The 19743-nt window shown below is 40.0% G+C and overlaps 1 protein-coding gene across 1 annotated transcript; it reads left to right on the plus strand.

The window, feature by feature from the left end:
• Positions 1-1199: 1199 nt before the first annotated feature.
• gtf2h2 (general transcription factor IIH, polypeptide 2) lies at positions 1200-18284 on the plus strand. The gene is made up of 15 exons (XM_038303656.1): positions 1200-1296; positions 3847-3988; positions 4074-4151; positions 5871-5907; positions 9548-9634; positions 9711-9761; positions 12907-12961; positions 13800-13905; positions 13988-14078; positions 15343-15538; positions 15607-15670; positions 15748-15851; positions 15923-16025; positions 16099-16138; positions 17989-18284. The coding sequence occupies exons 2-15, from the start codon at positions 3933-3935 to the stop codon at positions 18097-18099; spliced, it is 1179 nt and encodes a 392-aa protein (XP_038159584.1). The 5' UTR covers positions 1200-1296; positions 3847-3932; the 3' UTR covers positions 18100-18284.
• The last annotated feature ends 1459 nt before the right edge of the window (positions 18285-19743 follow it).

Raw genomic sequence — 19743 nt, forward strand, 5'->3', positions numbered from 1 at the left:
CTCCTCTCCTGTGGAACCAACTACCAGTTTTAGTCCGTGAGGCAGACACCCTGTCTACTTTTAAGGCTAGGCTTAAACCTTTCCTTTTTGATAAAGCTTATAGTTAGAGTGGCTCAGGTTATCCTGAACTATCTCTATAGTTCTGCTGCTATAGGCTTAGACTGCTGGAAGACATAGGGACCCCTTTTTCATCACTTTCTTAGGGTTTACTTTACAGTATAGTATTTTTTAAATTTTTATTTCCTGCTTTTTGATTCAGATTTTTATAGATTTTATATTTCAATCCATAAATACTTGCCATGTTCAAATCCTGCATGTAGCCAATTGACACACTGCAGGACAACAGAGGATATTTCCATCCTATTCTTATTATATGTGTGCATCTTGTAAGCTTTCACCTTACTCTACTCAGCTGCACATTTATATCATACATGCATGCTCTGTTGAGGTTGAGTCCATCTATCTTAGTAGCACTGAAGCTATCACCTTATTGTTTTCCAATAATTAGTAAAACATAGTTTTTTAAAAAAAAGAATGAAATAGATCCAAAGGACCTATCAGTAACCATGTCTGTTCCAGCGCATCATCATTAGAATTTCTTTTTGGTATTATTTCTTCAGTACAGGGGCCATAACAGGGGCCACGACATGATCTACAGGGGCACCGGCCCCCGTTGGCCCCCATCTCTCTGAAATTAATGAGCTTCGAATTAATGAGTTCCATATCCTTAACTGCAAGTTTCGTTTCCAAAAAGCCTCCATTTAAATCATTTTTAACTGAACTGCTATAACATGCAGAAAACATGCAGACTGCTCAAGTCTGGAACATTACAATTCTATAAATCTGAGTTAAATTATTACCTTATCTATGTTATTGGACTTTGTGTGTTATATTCCTCTGTTATATGTACATTGTTTTTATTTCCCATCGCCCCTGGCATTATTTCCGCTTTTCTTCAAATTTTTTTTGTTTTTTTGTTTTGCTTTTCTTCACATTATATAGTTTCCTATTTAGACTTCCGAGTAGAAATGTAAAGCAGCAGTAATCCTTGAGTCCAGTTGTAACGATGCTCCTTCCTCTATAACGTAAGCATCATTAAACCATCATTTGTTCTGTAAGTTCTTATTTTCTTAACTCTTCTGATCAGTTTACTCCCAGTGTAGCAGCAGCAGATACGGACCAGAACTGCAGCCGCACATGTTTCCTTCCGGAAACATTTCTATGGTGCACTAGCATCCTCCGGTGTTCGGCTTCCTGAGAACCTCTACTTCAAAGCGACCAGAGCGAATCTACCTGGTATGTAAAATTAGTGCGAGACCAGGAGCTTGAGTAACCTCCCGCTTTTGCTAGAGACGCCCGTGGATTATTTAAAGTCGCTCAATAAGAGATTTGATTGTAGGAAAGAAGAGCAGCAGCTCAGCCAGTCCGTCTGTTTTTCTGTTGTGGCGGTGATAACTGATGCTGACCTGATTCTGCTGCTTGTTTCAGTGAGGATGAGGATGATGATGAGGCAGATTGCTGCAGAGGAGGAGGTTTAAAAAGCGGACCTCAGACACAACAAACTCTGTTTTCTATTAATAAGGTTTTATTAGCAGTGTTACTTCCACTAATTCAGCTTATTGAAAAATAAAAACCCACTTAATTCTTGATTCCAGTGGAAGTATAAGTCCTACTCTTTAGAAACACTTTTGTAGAAGTTAAAGGATCAGCGTTTGTACCAGTTTTACAACTAAAAGTATAAAAGTAAACATAATGCAGGAAAAAGTAATAATAAAAGCTTTAAACCTCATACTGGTCACTGCTCTACCCTATTAAAAGGACATTTTTCTATAATTCTGATTGATAACTTCCTTAGACTTAATTTTCTTAGTTTTATAACTAATGGTAACAGTGTCACATTTAACTTTGCATCATCTTGAAAAACTATTTTTCGTATGTGGTGAGTAGGGTTGTCACGATACTAAACTCCATACCGATACTAAGGAAAATATTCGATACTCGATACCATTTTCGATACCACAAGAATAAAAACTCAAAGACTCTAAAATTCAACAGAAATATTTTTCATTACTAAAAAAATACAGTAAATAAATAAAAACAATAAGAATAATATTTTGAGGTTGTATGCTGTGCACAATATTAAGCAAGCTTGATAAAAAAAACTTACAAAATTAAAATTAAGTGTTCCTTCCTTGGCTATGTTTTGCAGACATAACAATGACACTAGCCAACCCAGTTAAACAAAAATAACTCTCAGCAGCTGCACCTGTTACAAAAAAAGTCTGAAACTGAAAAATGCACAGAATTATTCAATCACACAGTGTTCAGAAAGTGATTTTCCACTATTCTGCACTTTAGATGGCTGTATCGATACTTTTGAAAATGACAATTGTATCCGGATACAACGTTTCAGTATCGATACTTTTTTGAGTATCGATACTTTTGACAACCCTAGTAACGATAAAAGCTTTAAACCTCATACTGGTCACTGCTCTACCCTATTAAAAGGACATTTTTCTATAATTCTGAATAATTACTTCCTTAGACTTCATTTTCTTAGTTTTATAACTAATGGTAAAAGTGTCACATTTAACTTTGCATCACCTTAAAAAACTATTTATTTTGGTATGTGGTGAGCAACAAGTTGGGGCAGCACCGAGTCCAACCACAAAGACATTAATTGTCTGGATGAAACTAACTAATTTGATGGATTTTATTTATAATGAAAATGATCTTAAATAAAACCAAACTAATGAGTCTATTTTTAAAATGTAAGGAGTAGAAGTAAAAAGTAGTCTAGAAAATAATTACTCCAGTACAATAATAGTAATACATACCAAAAATGTTTTACTTAAGTAAGTTAACAAAGTATTTGTACTTTGAATAAAAGGGATTACATTTGTAATGTTAGAATTAACTCATACAATTATTTGAAAACTGGGGCTGAAATCGAGAGAAAAACAACAGAACCGCTGGAATTCAGGAGAAATGTCACACGTGTCTGAAGTATTTGCAGCAAAATCTAAGTTAGACAGAATATAGTGATGCATATAAACAGATGCGGCCCGTCAGGTGTATCGTATCTGGAGACAAAGGGAAAAGTCTTGCATCAGCAGCAGAATTATGACGAGTTAAGACTTCTGACAGGGCTGTTAGACAAAGAGTACTTCACATTATACTCCACACTGTAAGGAATAGTGCTCACAGAAGGACCTCATTGGATGTAGAGACGATATGTAAGGAGTAGAAGTAAAAAGTTGTAGAAAATAATTACTCCAGGAAAGTATAGATAGGAAAAATGTTTTACTTAGAAAGGTAAGAAAGTATTTGTACTTTGTTACTTGAAAACTCTGGTAGATGGTAAATTATTATTTTATTGATCAGTAAATCACAAAAACACTGAAATATTAACTTCACAAATACAATAAAAACATCTGATGAAAGCTGCCCATGAAATTTAATTAGTTTGTAACTGGTGTTTCTAACTAATAGATTTAGAGAACTGCTGTCAGATTATTGCTCCTTAAAAGGATAAAGGTGATCTTTGGTTAATAGATCTCAGATAATAGAAAAAAGCTGCCAGCTGATTTATCAGCTAAATAACCTTTGGTTGTCTTCCTCTACAGCCCCCACCCCCACCTGCTGCTGCTTCCCATCTGCATCTCCCCCTCCCTCCCACGCCTGCCACTGAGCTTTACACATAAAACGTTGTATCCATATTGGAGCCTGCTGGCTGTCTGATCAGCTCTCTAACCTGCACAGCCTCCATGTTCCAGTGTCCTAACGTCTGTTTTATTAAGAGCTTTTTTTTTTTAAACTACAGAGTGAATCATTTTATCTTTGCAGGGTCTTCTAGGCTGGTCTTAGACCAGTTTGCATCGGGCAGTTCTATCAAAATCATTTGGAGTTGATTTGTTTGACTGGCGGCAACAATGGATGAGGAGCCGGAGCGAGCAAAGCGCTGGGAGGGAGGCTATGAAAGGACATGGTAAGACACGTAGACCACAGCGGTTCTCAGCCTTGAGAACATGCTCATATTTAACGCAATATGGGATATTTCTGGATCTGTTTAGGGAGGTCCTGAAGGAGGATGAATCCGGCTCCCTTAAAGCGATGGTGGAGGAGATCCTGTACCAGTCCAAGAGGAAGAGGTGATTAAGAACAGATTGAACCGGATTGCCAGAAAAGTGTAAATCCCACATCAATGAGGGTTACATTTCCTCACTTATCCCTACGTTTTGATGTATAATTTGTCTAGAAACTGTGAAAAATGAGCGAGTGAGAAGAAAATGTTTGGCATGAGAAAAACGGTCATTGACTTTCATTATAAATCAGAAAAAAATGTAAAACTGTAAAAGTTAGCAAAAAGCTGAGTTAAACAGTAATAGCAGAAGGTTGCGAAAAAGGTTTTAAAAATTGAAAGGTTTCGGAAAGGATCTGTTTTTCCCTCCAATTAGAAAAAGAAACATTTTATAAGATTTGGTCCAAATGGACTGAGTACGTGAAACCAATTAGATCCGACTTCATTTGATTGTTTTTCTGAAATATGTCTCGCCCTCTTATGTCTTAGTGGTTTTTATTACTGGAGGTGGTGCAATCCCCATTACTGTTTAATTCTGTTCATTCTTTGTTATCTTTACAATTAAGTTAGAGATATTCTGTTAAAAATACCAGAAAGGCAACATAAAATCACTTGGACTTTCTGCTTATATCTTCAGTTCTAATCTTAAATGGATGAAGCTGTGATTACTGATGTGATGGAAATCTGTCTTTCTAAAAAATAAAAAAAATGTAAAGGTTTCTAGCTTAAAGGAGAATTCCGGTTTTTAACACTTTTAGCCCATTTTCTGTAGTGTCTAGGATGAAATCGAATGATCGACACCAAAATTTTGACGATTGGTCCTGTCTCTGCTATTTGGCTCATGCAGAATCCCCCTCTGGCTGCTTCAGAATGGCTTCCATAGTGCATGTCCGATAATGTCCTTAAAACAACCTTAAACGTTCTTTTTTTAAAATATGCTACTCACCGGGTCGTCAGCGCTGTTCAATGACGTTCCAAAAAAAGTTTTGTAAAGAAAAAACGTTCCTGTAGTGTTTTATTTAGCATTTTGTAAATCCCATTGAGTTCTGTTGGAATAGTCAATATCCCTCCGCCACCGGAAACAGAAATGGGGCCTGTTTACGCTTAGTTGTAGTCTTTTCGCTTCACTCTGTGTACTCCGACGTCGAGGTGCTAACGTCTCTGTTAAACACTTTAAAAAACTCTGAAAATGGAATACGAAAGGTGGATTCTTGATTCTCGACGTCGGAGTACACAGAGTGAAGCGAAAAGACTACAACTGTGTAAACAGGCCCCATTTCCGTTTCCGGTGGCGGAGGGATATTGACTATTCCAACAGAACTCAATGGGATTTACAAAATGCTAAATAAAACACTACAGGAACGTTTTTTCCTTACGAAACTTTTTTTGGAACGTCATTGAACAGCGCTGACGACCCGGTGAGTAGCATATTTTAAAAAAAGAACGTTTAAGGTTATTTTAAGGACATTATCGGACATGCACTATGGAAGCCATTCTGAAGCAGCCAGGGGGGGATTCTGCATGAGCCAAAAAGCAGAGACAGGACCAATTGTCAAAATTTTGGTGTCGATCATTCGATTTCATCCTGGACACTACAGAAAATGGGCTAAAAGTGTTAAAAACCGGAATTCTCCTTTAAAACTATGCGAAAGTATTTAGGGGACAAAATAGCTGAAGTTTTAGCAGAATTTTGGCAGAATCCCATTCGCTGCAGTCATGGTGGAGGGAGCTCTTTTGATTTCCCAGTCTTTCGTTGACCTGCGTCATCACGGCTCTCTTTATCCCACAGGGTGACCCAAAGCCATGCGCAAGTGAGGCTGGGGATGGTGAGTGATGTCTGCTTCTCCACCGCATGTCTCACTCCTTCCTGTGAAGCTAAACATGGCCGATCTGTCAGCTCTGTGATGGTTCCTGCAGCTGCTGTAGACCTTTCTAAGCTCGTATTGTCATCACATCAAACCTTACTGTGGGGTCCTCATTACCAGCTTCACATCCTGGAGGAATTCAGCCAATTAAATTGCTTTAATGAAGAAGACCAGAGCTGAGGACCTGAGTGAAGTTGGCCCCCCCCACCTCCTTCAAATCAGACAAAATTAGTGTCAAACGTTTGTGCAGTAAAAATTTTCGTTTGTGCCGCTATCATTTTAAAGATATAAAGAAATGTTTCTAGAGGTCATCAAAGGTCAACCAGCCCCCCCACCTTCTTCAAATCAGACGAAATGGGTGTCAATTAACTCTGCTCCGTTTGTGCAACAAAAACAGATGTGAACTTTGATGACCTCTACAAAATATTATTAACATCATTGAAATGATAGCAGTACAAATGAAAATTACCATACAAAAATATATAAAATTTTAGGAATAATTTTAAATATAAAATATTTAAAATAAATATCTAAAACATTTACAAAATGCATATTTTAAAATATATAAATTTTTTGGACTGCTATCATTTTAATTGTATTAATAATTGTTTATAGAAGCCATCAAAGGTCCGTGAACATTTGTTCGTTCTGAAACTCTTGTCGTCCTATAATTCTCTTCTTGACGACTTAAAATTGAAGCTAAGTTTTATAAAAATTCAAAGTTCTTAAAAAGCTGAAAAAGTCTCAAACAAGGATCAAAAATTTAGACAGAGGCCGCTGAGTCCAGGTCCAGTGAGTTTATTGCTAAACACTACATATTTACACAGAGCTGGTGAGCCGAAGCTGACAAATGGTGAAACCAGCTCCCTTTTATACATTTCTTTATCGGTGGAAAAACCCCCTTCAGAACATATTTCAGTCATTGGTAAAGGTCACATTGATATTTATCTGCAAAACACGGTGACATTCATAGACACATCCCATTCTTTTGAGAGCACTCTCTCAGGCCATGAAAACATCTGGTGCATTCAAATCAAAAACTTATAATGGTTTAGTCAAAAACATGTCAGCTCTTGCTTCAGGTCATGTCAGACGACCATACTGCTCCCCCTTCGTCTCATCACCCTTTGTGGGATCATTACTGCTCCATGTGCTCTGAAAATAACAACTCCTTTGTATGGCCAGATTTTTGCTGAGCTGGACTACCTTGGGATGTCAAATATTTCATTTTTATTGCGGGTGCTTTTCTTATCACTAAGGGGCCTTAACCCTCCGTTGTCCTGCAAACCTCCTCTTGGGGCCAGGCGCAATGGATACACACACTCACTCTGCTTTTCTCCTCTTAGCCTTGAACTGCTCTGTTTTTCTCGTTTGTGAAAACAACTTTAAACTTATAAAACATTAACTTTATTTTATCTTATGATTAGTGCAGATTAATACACAACACTCTGAATTTCATTTAAATTATAAGTGGCTAACCTATGATTATATCATTTTAAACTGTAAAAAAATGATAGCGGCACAAATGAAAATTTTTGCTGCACAAACGTTTGACACTAATTTTTAGGGATGCACGATATAATCGGCCCCCTATCGGTATCGGCCTTAAAACTGAATATCGGACATCGGCCACCCCACCGATATTTAACCCGATATTTGATCAGCTTCTGAGTTTCTAAAGTCTAAAAAAAAAAATATACTACTTCTTCTTCTTTAAAAACGTCTTTTTTACAGACTTAAAAACTTCTAAAGACGAGGGAAAAAATATTGATCCATTAAAATATCCCAATATCTTCATATGCTGATATATTGCCATTTAAAAACACCATATCAATCTCTTTTACTAATGAAATATTGCTATATGTCATCGTTATGCTACGAAATCCCCCGAAAATTCACGAAATGTTGCCATATTTTTATATGTTGATATGTTGACGTGGTATAGATCTATTTTACTAACAAAATCTCACAAGAATTTGCAAAATATCACGAGAGTTTGTAACAGAACGATGAAATTTCACCAGATTTTGAAAGTAAAATAGATCGATACCGCGTTTTTAAAAATCAATTTGATATCAGCATATGAAAATATATTTGAGTATATTATTTTTCAAAGTGTCAGAAATGGATAACAAAACTGCTATTTTCAATGACTACTTATTTTTGTCCAGCTTTAACATCGGTATCGATATCGGTTATCGGCTACATGAGTTTTAAAATATCGGCATATCGGATATCGGCCAAAATCCCAATATCGTGCATCCCTACTAATTTTGTCTTATTTGAAGAAGGTGGGGGGCCTGGTTGACCTTTTGACCTTTACATTTTCATTAATATCTTCAAAGCCAAAGCGGCACAAACGAAATTTTTTTGCTGCACAAACGGAGCTGAGTTAATTGACACCCATTTCGTCTGATTTGAAGGAGGTGGGGGGGGCAACTTCACTCAGGTGAGCTGAGGTTCCTGATAGGAAGAAGGTGGCGTTCCTGATGGGAGTCCCAGGATCTTTTTTTTTTTTTGTAACAAACTTTATTTACAAATAAAGAATATACAATTGCAGACAGTATGGGGTAACAGAACTGCAGGATTCCATGAAACAAAAAGAAATAGATTGAAAATTAAGTTCACCACTTAGGGTTATAGGTTTCATAGCTTTGGAATTGGTTTATATTTTTAAAGAGTCCCAAAAACATCTTACATAAGCTCTAAAAACATTGAGGTTGGGTTTGTTTTTAGCAAATTTACAAACATGTATGTGGAACTTTGCTAATAGAATAAGAACGTTTATAATCTATTCTTTCCCAGGCATACTGCCCTTGGAAATACCAGAGAACATGTTTAACATTCAGCGCAATAAGTATATTGCATTTCCCATTAACAAAATTATTGAAGTCACACCAAAAAAATTAGCTAAAAGAGCATTCCCAAAAAAGGTGGGTTAATGTTTCTTGTTCAATGTGACAGAAGGAACATTTGAATATTTGGAATATATTTGTTCAGTACTGAATTAACAGGATAACACTCATGTAAAACTTTAAGGGAAACTTCCCGTATTTTATTAGAAACAAAGAATTTTCTTGGCAGTAACCATGTTTGTTCCCAATTGATATCTGAAAATAGATTGTTCCAAAAAAAAAGGTTAAGGCAGGTTTGCTAACAGTATTCCTCTGGATTATTTCTCTTATATGTTTATTTCCGGTTTTAATACTAAGGAATGGATCTGAATTCCCAAATAATTCCTGAATAATTCTGGAAATCTGGGATGCTGGACCTGAGCGTTACCTGATGTTGATATAAGAAACTTAAAACCTGCAGGAATAGCATCAAAAACAACGGCAAATTCTTTAAGGGTCACAGGGAAGTTATATTCGCCAAAAAATTCACCATAATTAAACAGTTGACCATCTCCATTTAACTTGTTTTACAAATTGGATATTTCTATCCACCAAGTTCTGAAGAAATAGGGATTTATGCCTGAAGCAAATATTTTGGTTATTCCAAATATAACAGTTATGAGTCCCAGGATCAGCCTAACAACCACCTGCAGCTGTAGAAACATGTTATCAGATCCAGAGGAGATGATGTTTGTTTCGTGCTCTAGATGCGCCACCTCTATATTGTGATCGACTGTTCACGCAGTATGGAGGACCAGGACCTGAAGCCCAACCGCCTCACGTCTACACTGAAGGTGAGGCAGAGCGCGCTCAGCACGGTTAGTGGACTCAGTGACCTTCTCTAATCAGGATCTCCTCCCTCGTCTTTAGCTGATGGAGGGATTCGTCGACGAGTATTTTGACCAGAACCCCATCAGTCAGGTATGAGCTCCAGCTTAGAGAGCAGAGAACCTGTCAGAGAAGATGTTAGGACTGGATGGTGTGAATGCTGAGCGTCTGGATCTTCTGACCTAAACTTTCCTCTCTTGGAGGCTTTAGTTTTCATTAGGGCTGCAACTAATCGATTAATCTCCCAGTTATTTTTTCAATGTGTGGATTAATAATCGGATAGCAAAAGGTTCCTTAAAGAAGACTTTTTACGAAATTAAATGGTGAGACAGTGGCGGCTGGTGAAAAATAATTTTGGTGGGGCTGATATAGCCTAGTGTATGTCTCCAACTAATCCGGAATAAGAATTCAAATAAAAAATTGGAAATGAAATACAATTTAACAGTAATGATTTAATTTACTATATAATAACAGTAACAGTGATGATTTGGGTCACTGTGACGGGGTTCTTTGGCCTCCAAGAATCCAGGCTCAGTCGGGTTACCGGTGTTGGTGATTTATTGAGCTCAAAAACTCAAAACAGGGTGCAAAAGAAACTAAACATATACAAGATACTCTGGGCCTCAGCCTCTCTCCAGTTACCAGCAATGTAACAAAGAAACAGAAAACAAAAATGGCCGCTCTTCTTCCCACAGCCCTCATTAAATAGTTTAAGCCCCTCACCTCAGGCTCTCTTATTTCTGATTTCTTCTCATTAATCAGTTTTGTCCATATATTACCTCCACAAACAATTGATGTACAAAAACAAATAATTTTTACAACTTAATTCCTTTACACAGATTCATTGACTTATTCAATTACACCAAACTGGGTTTGAACCCAGCAAAGACGCAGCCAGACTGAAGATGACCAGTCCCCGTAGCATAAACACATACACACACACACACACACACACGGCTAACCCCACTGAAATATTAAGTGTGCCCCCTCAATACGCCAGCAGGTAACCAGGAACAGCTTGTGTGTTTTAAGGGCTCAGCGCGAGTGTATTGGTCCTCACAAACACAGTATAACAGGAATGTGTGTGTGGCGCGCAAAGTTAGAGAGGTTGTTTTAAGTGACGAGGTGGATTCGTCACAGTCACAATAACCATGACATGAAATGTTCATATCCTACAACAGGGATGTTCTTCTGGCAAACGGGTAGATAAATAAGGATCTCACCGAATTTGGTGGAAGCTGCATCTCGGTCGTTACGTTCGCCATCTTCCCTCTAATTGTCTGCACCTGCGCATTGGGTGCAGAAGCCTGTTAAAGGGCAGTATTTTCAGCGCCCCAAGACCATAAAGTTCTGAGACGCTGATTGGCCATTAAATTATTAAATTCACCAAGCAATAGTACATGATTGGCAGATTCTCTGCACATGTGGGTCTGTCTGATCAGCGCCCCCAGAACAGAGACGGTAGGAGTCTGTCTGTGGAAATCCACAAATGAATTACAGTAGATAGGGAAATGTAGTTTATATAATTTGTTTTGCTTATAGGTACACACTCTTCAACTGACATTTATGAGTTAATTTCTAAAAATATATTTTACGTTTCTCTCTTCTTATCAGGGAGAGCGGTGCCCCAGCGCCCCCTATGGGCCGGCCGGCGCTGTGGTGAGACTAAAACTTTTCCACTTGAGGAGTTTTGGATAGAGTAGATTGATGGAGGAAAAAGTTTTTTTTATTTTAAATGCAAAATGTTTACAAATATATTTTAAAAATGTTGGTATAAATACTGCTCTAAGTGGGTCGCTCTCTCTCAGCTAAAGACATGTTTTAGAGTCTCTAAACTCCAATTAACGATTAATCAGTATTAATCAATTGCTAAATTAGCTTCAATAATCAAATAATCCGATTGTTTCAGCCCTAGTTTTAACTAAAGGCTTGGTGAGAAACTCCTAACCTGCAGGAGTTGCATGAAATGAGCCAACTTCCCATTCCTAGAGTCTTTTCCTGTCTTCTCTGCAGCATGTCCTTTTTATGCTGCTCTATAGAGTTTCTGCAGAAATGCCTGACCAGTACAGAACCTTCCACTCATCTCCTAAGGAGTTCGGCCATTGGGATCTATGTCCGGGCCTTGATAAGGGATCTCCCAGTCCGATTGTTCGCATGTCGAAATGGGCAGACAGGTGGTTCCTTTGTCATCATGGATGGAGATCAATGAGCCCTCACCAGAAGGAGCCTTCAGGCCCAGGCCATGATGCTGCCTCAGAGTCGCACATCAGACTTCTCTGGATGTGGGACATCCATCGGATTCTGGGCTTCTGCTGCTCCTCTTGATGAGCCATTTGAAGCTTCTGCAGGGTTCCCACGGGTCCTTAAAAAGTCTTAAAAGGCATTGAATTCTTCAAAATGAAATTAAGGCCTTACTTGGTATTAAAATGTTTTAAATCAGTCTTTCGTAGGTCTTAATTTAAAAAAAATCATAAATAGGATTATGTTTATTAAGATTTATTTTTGTAATCTAAATAAAACATTAAAATAACGTCTCACCATTATTGTTTCCGTCTCGATAGCGGAACCAATAAAGCGTTGTTGCGGCCGGGACATTTGGGAGATGCGCCATTAACTTTTTGTCTGGAGAATATGAGCAAGTGTAAATGTAACCAAAATTGTCTCCAGCCAAGAGTTTTCTCCATGGCTAAAACCAGGGAAGACTTAGCACTGGTTATGTTGTGGCTTTAAAACGGATTAGTTTTGTTCCCTGCTAAAACAAAGTTTGTGAATTCAGTTAAATAATTGTTCAAATATATCTGTCATTTGTGTGTTTTTAGCTTTCTTCCTGTATGAGAAGCTTTTCAAAGTTTGAAACATGAGTGCAGTGGTTTATGTTAAAATAAACCTTTGGGTTAAGTTGTCCCAAGCAGGTTTTTCTTGGGAATTTGGTCTTAAATTTTTATTTCAAGTGGCATTAAAAAGTCTGAAAAAGGCTTGAATTTAACTTGCCTTATGCTGTAGGAACCCTGTTCTAATGTAGCTACTGCCCCCTGGTGGTGGATGCTGATGCCAACACCAGTCAGACGCCTTCTTCAGGACATTATGTTAAAGGATCCAGATGGAAAGCATTGGAGAGAAGCACAAAAATGTTGTTCTGGTGGCGGCGGTTTGGAGTCATATTTTATAATGAACCCGTCCATTTTCTATAGCAGTGCTGTTAGTTACTGTGTTATTAACAGGCTGTGTTTGGTTCCAGGTCGGCATCATCACCACTAAAAACAAAAGGGCTGAGAAGCTGACCGAGCTGGCAGGTGAGCAGCGGCACGCTTTAACTGTCTGCAGAGCAAGGATTCACGTTGGTTAACCGATCTGCTCCACCGTCACATTTCTGCAGAATAGACGGTGTTTCTGTGTCTCCACTGCATGTGCAACATAGAAGGCGGTAATATATTTTATAAGATACTCAGCCAAAGCTGATATCGGTCGTAGAAAATATGCTCACAAGCGTCAGATCTGTTCAAAGACCTTTCAGCGCCCTTAGTCGGAGCTTAAACCCAAAGGTCCAGCTGCATTAAAGGGTTGGATCGTCAGCAGAGGAGCTCATTTCCTGCCCCATTCTCCAGCAGCTTCATGGTTCTAGGAGGGATGAGTTTTTGAACCATGACCCATCCTTCCTGACCCTCCAGAGACGATGCTGTCTTTATCAGACGAGCCCTAAACACTGATGTCATTTAAAGACTTTATGTTGACTGAGGCAGAAATTCTGGCGGCCATTTTAGCTTCTGTTAGCAGCAAACATCAGGTTAAAGTTGGCGGTACCGCCTGCTCTCCACACCTCCTTGCTCTCCTGATGATGGCTCTAATTGACCGCCACAGACCTCAGATGGGTCATTTTGGGATGACTCGGTTTTCTGAACCAAGTCCAAACCCGTCTGAACAGAACCATGAAGGAGAGAAGAAGAACATTCGGACTGATCCGTTTATCAGTAAAACATTGTTAAGATGGAAGCACCGTCTGTCTGGATCAGCTCCTGTCACGGTCTCCTAATGTTCTGCACCAGAGAGCATTTAGTTATTGAGTCCACCATGTGATGTTCTGCTGTGTTCTGGGTTTAAACCTGCTGATGTTCTGCTCCGCTCCTTCAACAGGGAATCCAAAGAAGCACATCGCTGCCCTGAAGAAAGCGGTGGACATGCCGTGTGTCGGAGAGCCGTCTCTCTACAACTCCCTCAGCCTGGCCGTTCAAACGCTCAAGTGGGTTCCTCAGGACAGTGGCTTTAGAACCGCTTCGGGTCTGAAGTGACGCCTCTCACCTGCTCTGTCTGTCTCCCTGAAGGCACATGCCTGGACACACCAGCCGCGAGATCCTCATCGTCCTCAGCAGCCTGACCACCTGTGACCCGGCCAACATCTACGAGCTCATCAAGGTGAGAACCGGACCTGATAAGTGGATCTGGCGACGCCGTTGGCCCGGAAACAGATGGTTTCTATGATCTGACGATGATTGGGGAAATCACGATGCCACGGCTGAATTTGCTCACGAATTTGTTTGTATTCTATCAGAACACCTTTGATTAGTGTCAGATAAAAAACGTTAGGGATAGGTTCTAAGAGAGTAAACATTTATTACAACAAAGTCCAGTGGAACCCAACCTGTAGAACCCAACTGATAGAACCCAACCTGCGGGACCCAACCGGTAGAACAGAACCCAACTCTTAGAACCTAAGGAGTAGAATCCAACCAGTAGAATCCATCTAATAGAATCCATCTAGTAGAACCCAACTAATAGAACCCAACCAGTATAACCTAACCAGTTGAACCCATCCAGTAGAACCCAACCTGCGGGACCCAAACAGTAGAACCAAACCCATCTAGTAGAATCCAACATTTAGAACCCAACTGATAGAACCCAACCTGCGGGACCCAACTGGTAGAACAGAACCCAACTCTTAGAACCCAAGGAGTAGAATCCAACCAGTAGAATCCATCTAGTAGAACCCAACTAATAGAACCCAACCAATATAACCTAACCAGTTAAACCCATCCAGTTGAACCCAACTTGCGGGACGAAGAACAGTAGAACCAAACCCATCTAGTAGAACCCAACTAATAGAACCCAACCAGTATAACCTAACCAGTTGAACCCATCCAGTAGAACCCAACCTGCGGGACCCAAACAGTAGAACCAAACCCATCTAGTAGAATCCAACATTTAGAACCCAACTGATAGAACCCAACCTGCGGGACCCAACTGGTAGAACAGAACCCAACTCTTAGAACCCAAGGAGTAGAATCCAACCAGTAGAATCCATCTAGTAGAACCCAACTAATAGAACCCAACCAATATAACCTAACCAGTTAAACCCATCCAGTTGAACCCAACTTGCGGGACGAAGAACAGTAGAACCAAACCCATCTAGTAGAACCCAACATGTAGTACCCTGCCAGTAGAACTCAGCCAGTGGAACCCATTCAGTAGAACCCAACCCTTAGGACCCCAACCTGTAGAACCCAATTAGTAGAACCCCAGCATGAATTCTGATCTGTTTTAGTAGATCAGAGAAACCCACTGAGGGTCCAAACAGCAGGAACCTCATGACGCAACCAAGAACTTCCTCATGATTCAGCCTCTTCTGGTGCCGTTCTGTCGTTTATTAAGTCTACTCTGGTTCGGATCCCAACTCTTTCAGAACCTGAAGTCTCTGAAGGTTCGCGTATCGGTGATCGGGCTGTCGGCGGAGGTCCGGGTCTGCACGGTTCTGACCAGAGAGACGGGCGGGTCGTACCACGTCATCCTGGATGAGAGCCACTTCAAAGAGCTGCTCATGCTGCACGTTAAACCCCCCCCAGCCAGCTTCTCGTCAGAATGCTCGCTGATACGGATGGGTCAGTACCCGGATGGGTTTCTCATGTGATGACTCGGTTCTGATGCTAACGGGTCTGTTTCTGCTCAGGGTTTCCTCAGCACACTGTGGCCTTTCTGAGCGACCCAGACGTCAGGCCGTCCTTCAGCATGTCGTAAGTAGAACCGTTCTAGAGATCCAACACGCCAACAGTTCTTCGGCTCAGCGGCTCCCTCTGGGTCTGTTCCACAGCCACCTGGACGGCGCCGGGGGTCCGGCTCTGTCTCTTGGAGGGTACTTCTGCCCGCAGTGCCGTGCCAAGTACACAGAGCTGCCAGTGGAATGTAAAGTGTGCGGTAGGTGTGATCTGCGCTCATATCTCTGTCGGTGTGCAGCAACAGCTCAGCTCTAACCATTCTCCTTTCAGGTTTGACGCTGGTGTCCGCCCCACACCTGGCCAGATCCTTCCATCACCTCTTTCCCCTTCAACCATTTATAGAGAGTCCAGCTGAGGACCATCAAGACACCAGGTAATGTACGGACACCCGTCCCTGTTCTGTTACTGCTACAAACGTGTCCTGAAGTATCATTCTTTGCCTTTAGGTTTTGTCAGGCCTGTCAGGCAGTGCTGAGGGATAAAACTGTGAGTAAAACCTGAGAGCTTCAGTTTTTCTGACCCTAAAGCCCCTGTCACACCTTGACAATTTAGACCAGCGTTTGACTGACGTACGGAAAATCTGGCAAAAACACTGACATACGTTGGATAAGTTATCGGTACGTTTTTTATACGTTATGAGCACGCTGATGCACACTGGCACACCTTGACATAAGGCGAGTGCTTCGAGAAAACTTGAGCATGCTCCAAAATTTCCTGATGTAAGCCAGCGTATGCTCATGGGTGGGGGTTAAGTTACAGGTAAGTTATCAGATCGTTGACATACACTACCGTTCAAAAGTTTGGGGTCACATTGAAATGTCCTTATTTTTGAAGGAAAAGCACTGTACTTTTCAATGAAGATAACTTTAAACCAGTCCTAACTTTAAAGAAATACACTCTATACATTGCTAATGTGGTAAATGACTATTCTAGCTGCAAATGTCTGGTTTTTGGTGCAATATCTACATAGGTGTATAGAGGCCCATTTCCAGCAACTATCACTCCAGTGTTCTAATGGTACAATGTGTTTGCTCATTGGCTCAGAAGGCTAATTGATGATTAGAAAACCCTTGTGCAATCATGTTCACACATTTGAAAACAGTTTAGCTCGTTACAGAAGCTACAAAACTGACCTTCCTTTGAGCAGATTGAGTTTCTGGAGCATCACATTTGTGGGGTCAATTAAACGCTCAAAATGGCCAGAAAAAGAGAACTTTCATCTGAAACACCACAGTCTATTCTTGTTCTTAGAAATGAAGGCTATTGCATGCGAGAAATTGCTAAGAAATTGAAGATTTCCTACAACGGTGTGTACTACTCCCTTCAGAGGACAGCACAAACAGGCTCTAACAGAGTAGAAAAAGAAGTGGGAGGCCGCGTTGCACAACTGAGCAAGAAGATAAGTACATTAGAGTCTCTAGTTTGAGATACAGACGCCTCACAGGTCCCCAACTGGCATCTTCATTAAATAGTACCCGCAGTAGCCTGTTTGTGCTGTCCTCTGAAGGGAGCAGTACACACCGTTGTAGGAAATCTTCAATTTCTTAGCAATTTCTCGCACGGAATAGCCTTCATTTCTAAGAACAAGAATAGACTGTCGAGTTTCAGATTAAAGTTCCCCTTTTCTTGCCATTTTGAGCGTTTAATTGACCCCACAAATGTGATTGCACAAGGGTTTTCTAATCATCAGTTAGCCTTCTCAGCCAATGAGCAAACACATTGTACCATTAGAACACTGGAGTGATAGTTGCTGGAAATGGGCCTCTATACACCTATGTAGATATTGCACCAAAAACCAGATATTTGCAGCGAGATTTACCACATTAGCAATGTATAGAGTGTATTTCTTTAAAGTTTAGACTAGTTTAAAGTTATCTTCATTGAAAAGTACAGTGCTTTTCCTTCAAAAATAAGGACATTTTAATGTGACCCCAAACTTTTAAACGGTAGTGTACATTAAGTGTAAATTACTCATGGCGTCTAGCTTATCGAAAACCTAAGTAACTTATACATTACTTTTTTTGGCACGCCATAAATAGCAGCCAGGTTAAGGCGGCATCACTGCCCCCCTGAGGACACTGGCTTGTGCATCATTTCATGGGCATTACGCTGCCATGCATTATGCATAAGTTAGGCTGTCATTCGGCTTAAGTTCTGAACTCGTTATAATTACTCTATGTATACGCCCAAACTTGAAAAAATACATAGAAAGCTCAGTTTATTCCAGCATTTTAGAAGATTCTGGAACGTCAGGCATAGGCTGGATAAATTATCAAGGTGTGACACGGCCCTAACGAACATCCGTCCTGTTAAAACGTTCTGTCTCCGTCCTCCAGGTGTTCTCATGTCCATCGTGTCGCAGCGTGTTCTGTGTGGAGTGCGATCTCTTCATCCACGAGTCGCTACACTGCTGTCCCTGCTGCATTCACAGCCGGACCGCCACATGAGGCCCGGTTCTTCCTCGCTTCCTAATGAGACTGTTGGCAGTAGACGGTTGTTGACATTCTGCCTTTGGGTTTAAATCTGGTCTGAAGCACCGAGTGCCGGAGGTGGATTTTAAATCCATCATCTGAAGCCAGATTTTAAGAATCCAGTTTTGCTTAATAAAAGATTTTTTTCTATCGTTTTTTAACTTTGACTCATTCATGATTCTGTTTATTTTGAAGTGATGCTGCAGGATTTATTTACAGAAGTTCCTCCTGCGGTTCTGGCTCAGCTAACAGTCTATGAAGACAGATTTAGCTTTCTTGAACATTTTGATATTATTAAAGAATAACAGCCCAGCATGAATAAACATCAAGGAACCACAGATCCAGCAGAACATGGTGCCTGAAGGTTCCTGGTGTCCCGTCGGATCAGTTTAGGGCCTAAACTGGTTCAGGTTTTAACGTTGGATGTGAAAAACTCTCAGCTCCAGAGATGGGAAGTAACGAAGTACTCAAGTAGATTTTTATGATATTTTTACTTTACTACTTATTTTTATGGCGACTTTTTACCTCTACTCCTTACATTATTACACAAATATCTGTACTTTCTATTCCTTACATTTTAAAAAATTGGCTCGTTACTTTAGATTTGAATCATTTCAATGGAGTTACCGTTATTATTTTTCACGTCATCAATACCAAATTCAATCTAATTGGATGGGAATCTACGTTGCATTTGACGCACCACTACAAGATGAATCGACAGATTCGGCGGTATTCATTGGCGGCAAATCATTGCAGCTTGGTGGCGGTGGCGTTAGCATAGTAGCATGGACGACGAGATGATTGAAAATGAACACAACGGAGATCTAGTCCTATTGGCAGACATCCATTTAAAATGTAGGCAACGGCATGAAAAAAGTGGTTTCTACTTTTACTTTTATAGTTTAAGGAAATTTACAAGCCTGTACTTTGTTACTTTTACTTGAGTAAAGAAGTTTAATCAGTACTTCCACTTTTACCAGAGTATTTTTTAACACAAGTATCTGTACTTTTACTCAAGTACGGAAAGTGAGTACTTTTGCCATCTCTGCTCAGCTCTAATATAGAAATGATCCACGTCACGTTTTAACATCTTTATTTAAACAAACTGAAGCCAGAAGTTTTCAGAAGCCAGGCGCCCTAAATCAATCTGAAATATGCATCCAGTCTCTCCTGGAGGAGCATGAACTAAAAAAAATTAATGGAGCATCTGCTGGATCTATTTCAGCATTTAGTGATTAAAAATTATTGTTTCATGTCTTATATTTTGTAGATATTTCATAAAGTGTGCATTTTCTGTTAGCATGTAAGTTGGGGAAACAGAATATTTAAAGGAATATAAATTTAATACACTGCATTGGCTTACCCAGTATCTCTAGATGCAGATTTTAAACCCCATGGAGCTCACTGTAAGACTGCCTTTGGTATCTGAGGGTTGCAGGGTCGAACCCTGTAAAGTCAGCTGTTTGCTAAATCCTTTTCATTCATTTTGAAGCAACAAAACAGCTTTAGAGTCAAGTTGATTACGTTGAAATAAGTTGTCTTTAAATTAACACAACATAGGTTTCAGTCAAACCAGCAGGGTTGTGTGCAACTAATGTACACTAAAAAAACAAAACTTTT

The sequence above is a fragment of the Cyprinodon tularosa genome, unplaced genomic scaffold, assembly GCF_016077235.1.
Source record: "Cyprinodon tularosa strain WSP-4 unplaced genomic scaffold, ASM1607723v1 ctg516, whole genome shotgun sequence".
NCBI classification, from domain to species: Eukaryota; Metazoa; Chordata; class Actinopteri; order Cyprinodontiformes; family Cyprinodontidae; genus Cyprinodon; species Cyprinodon tularosa.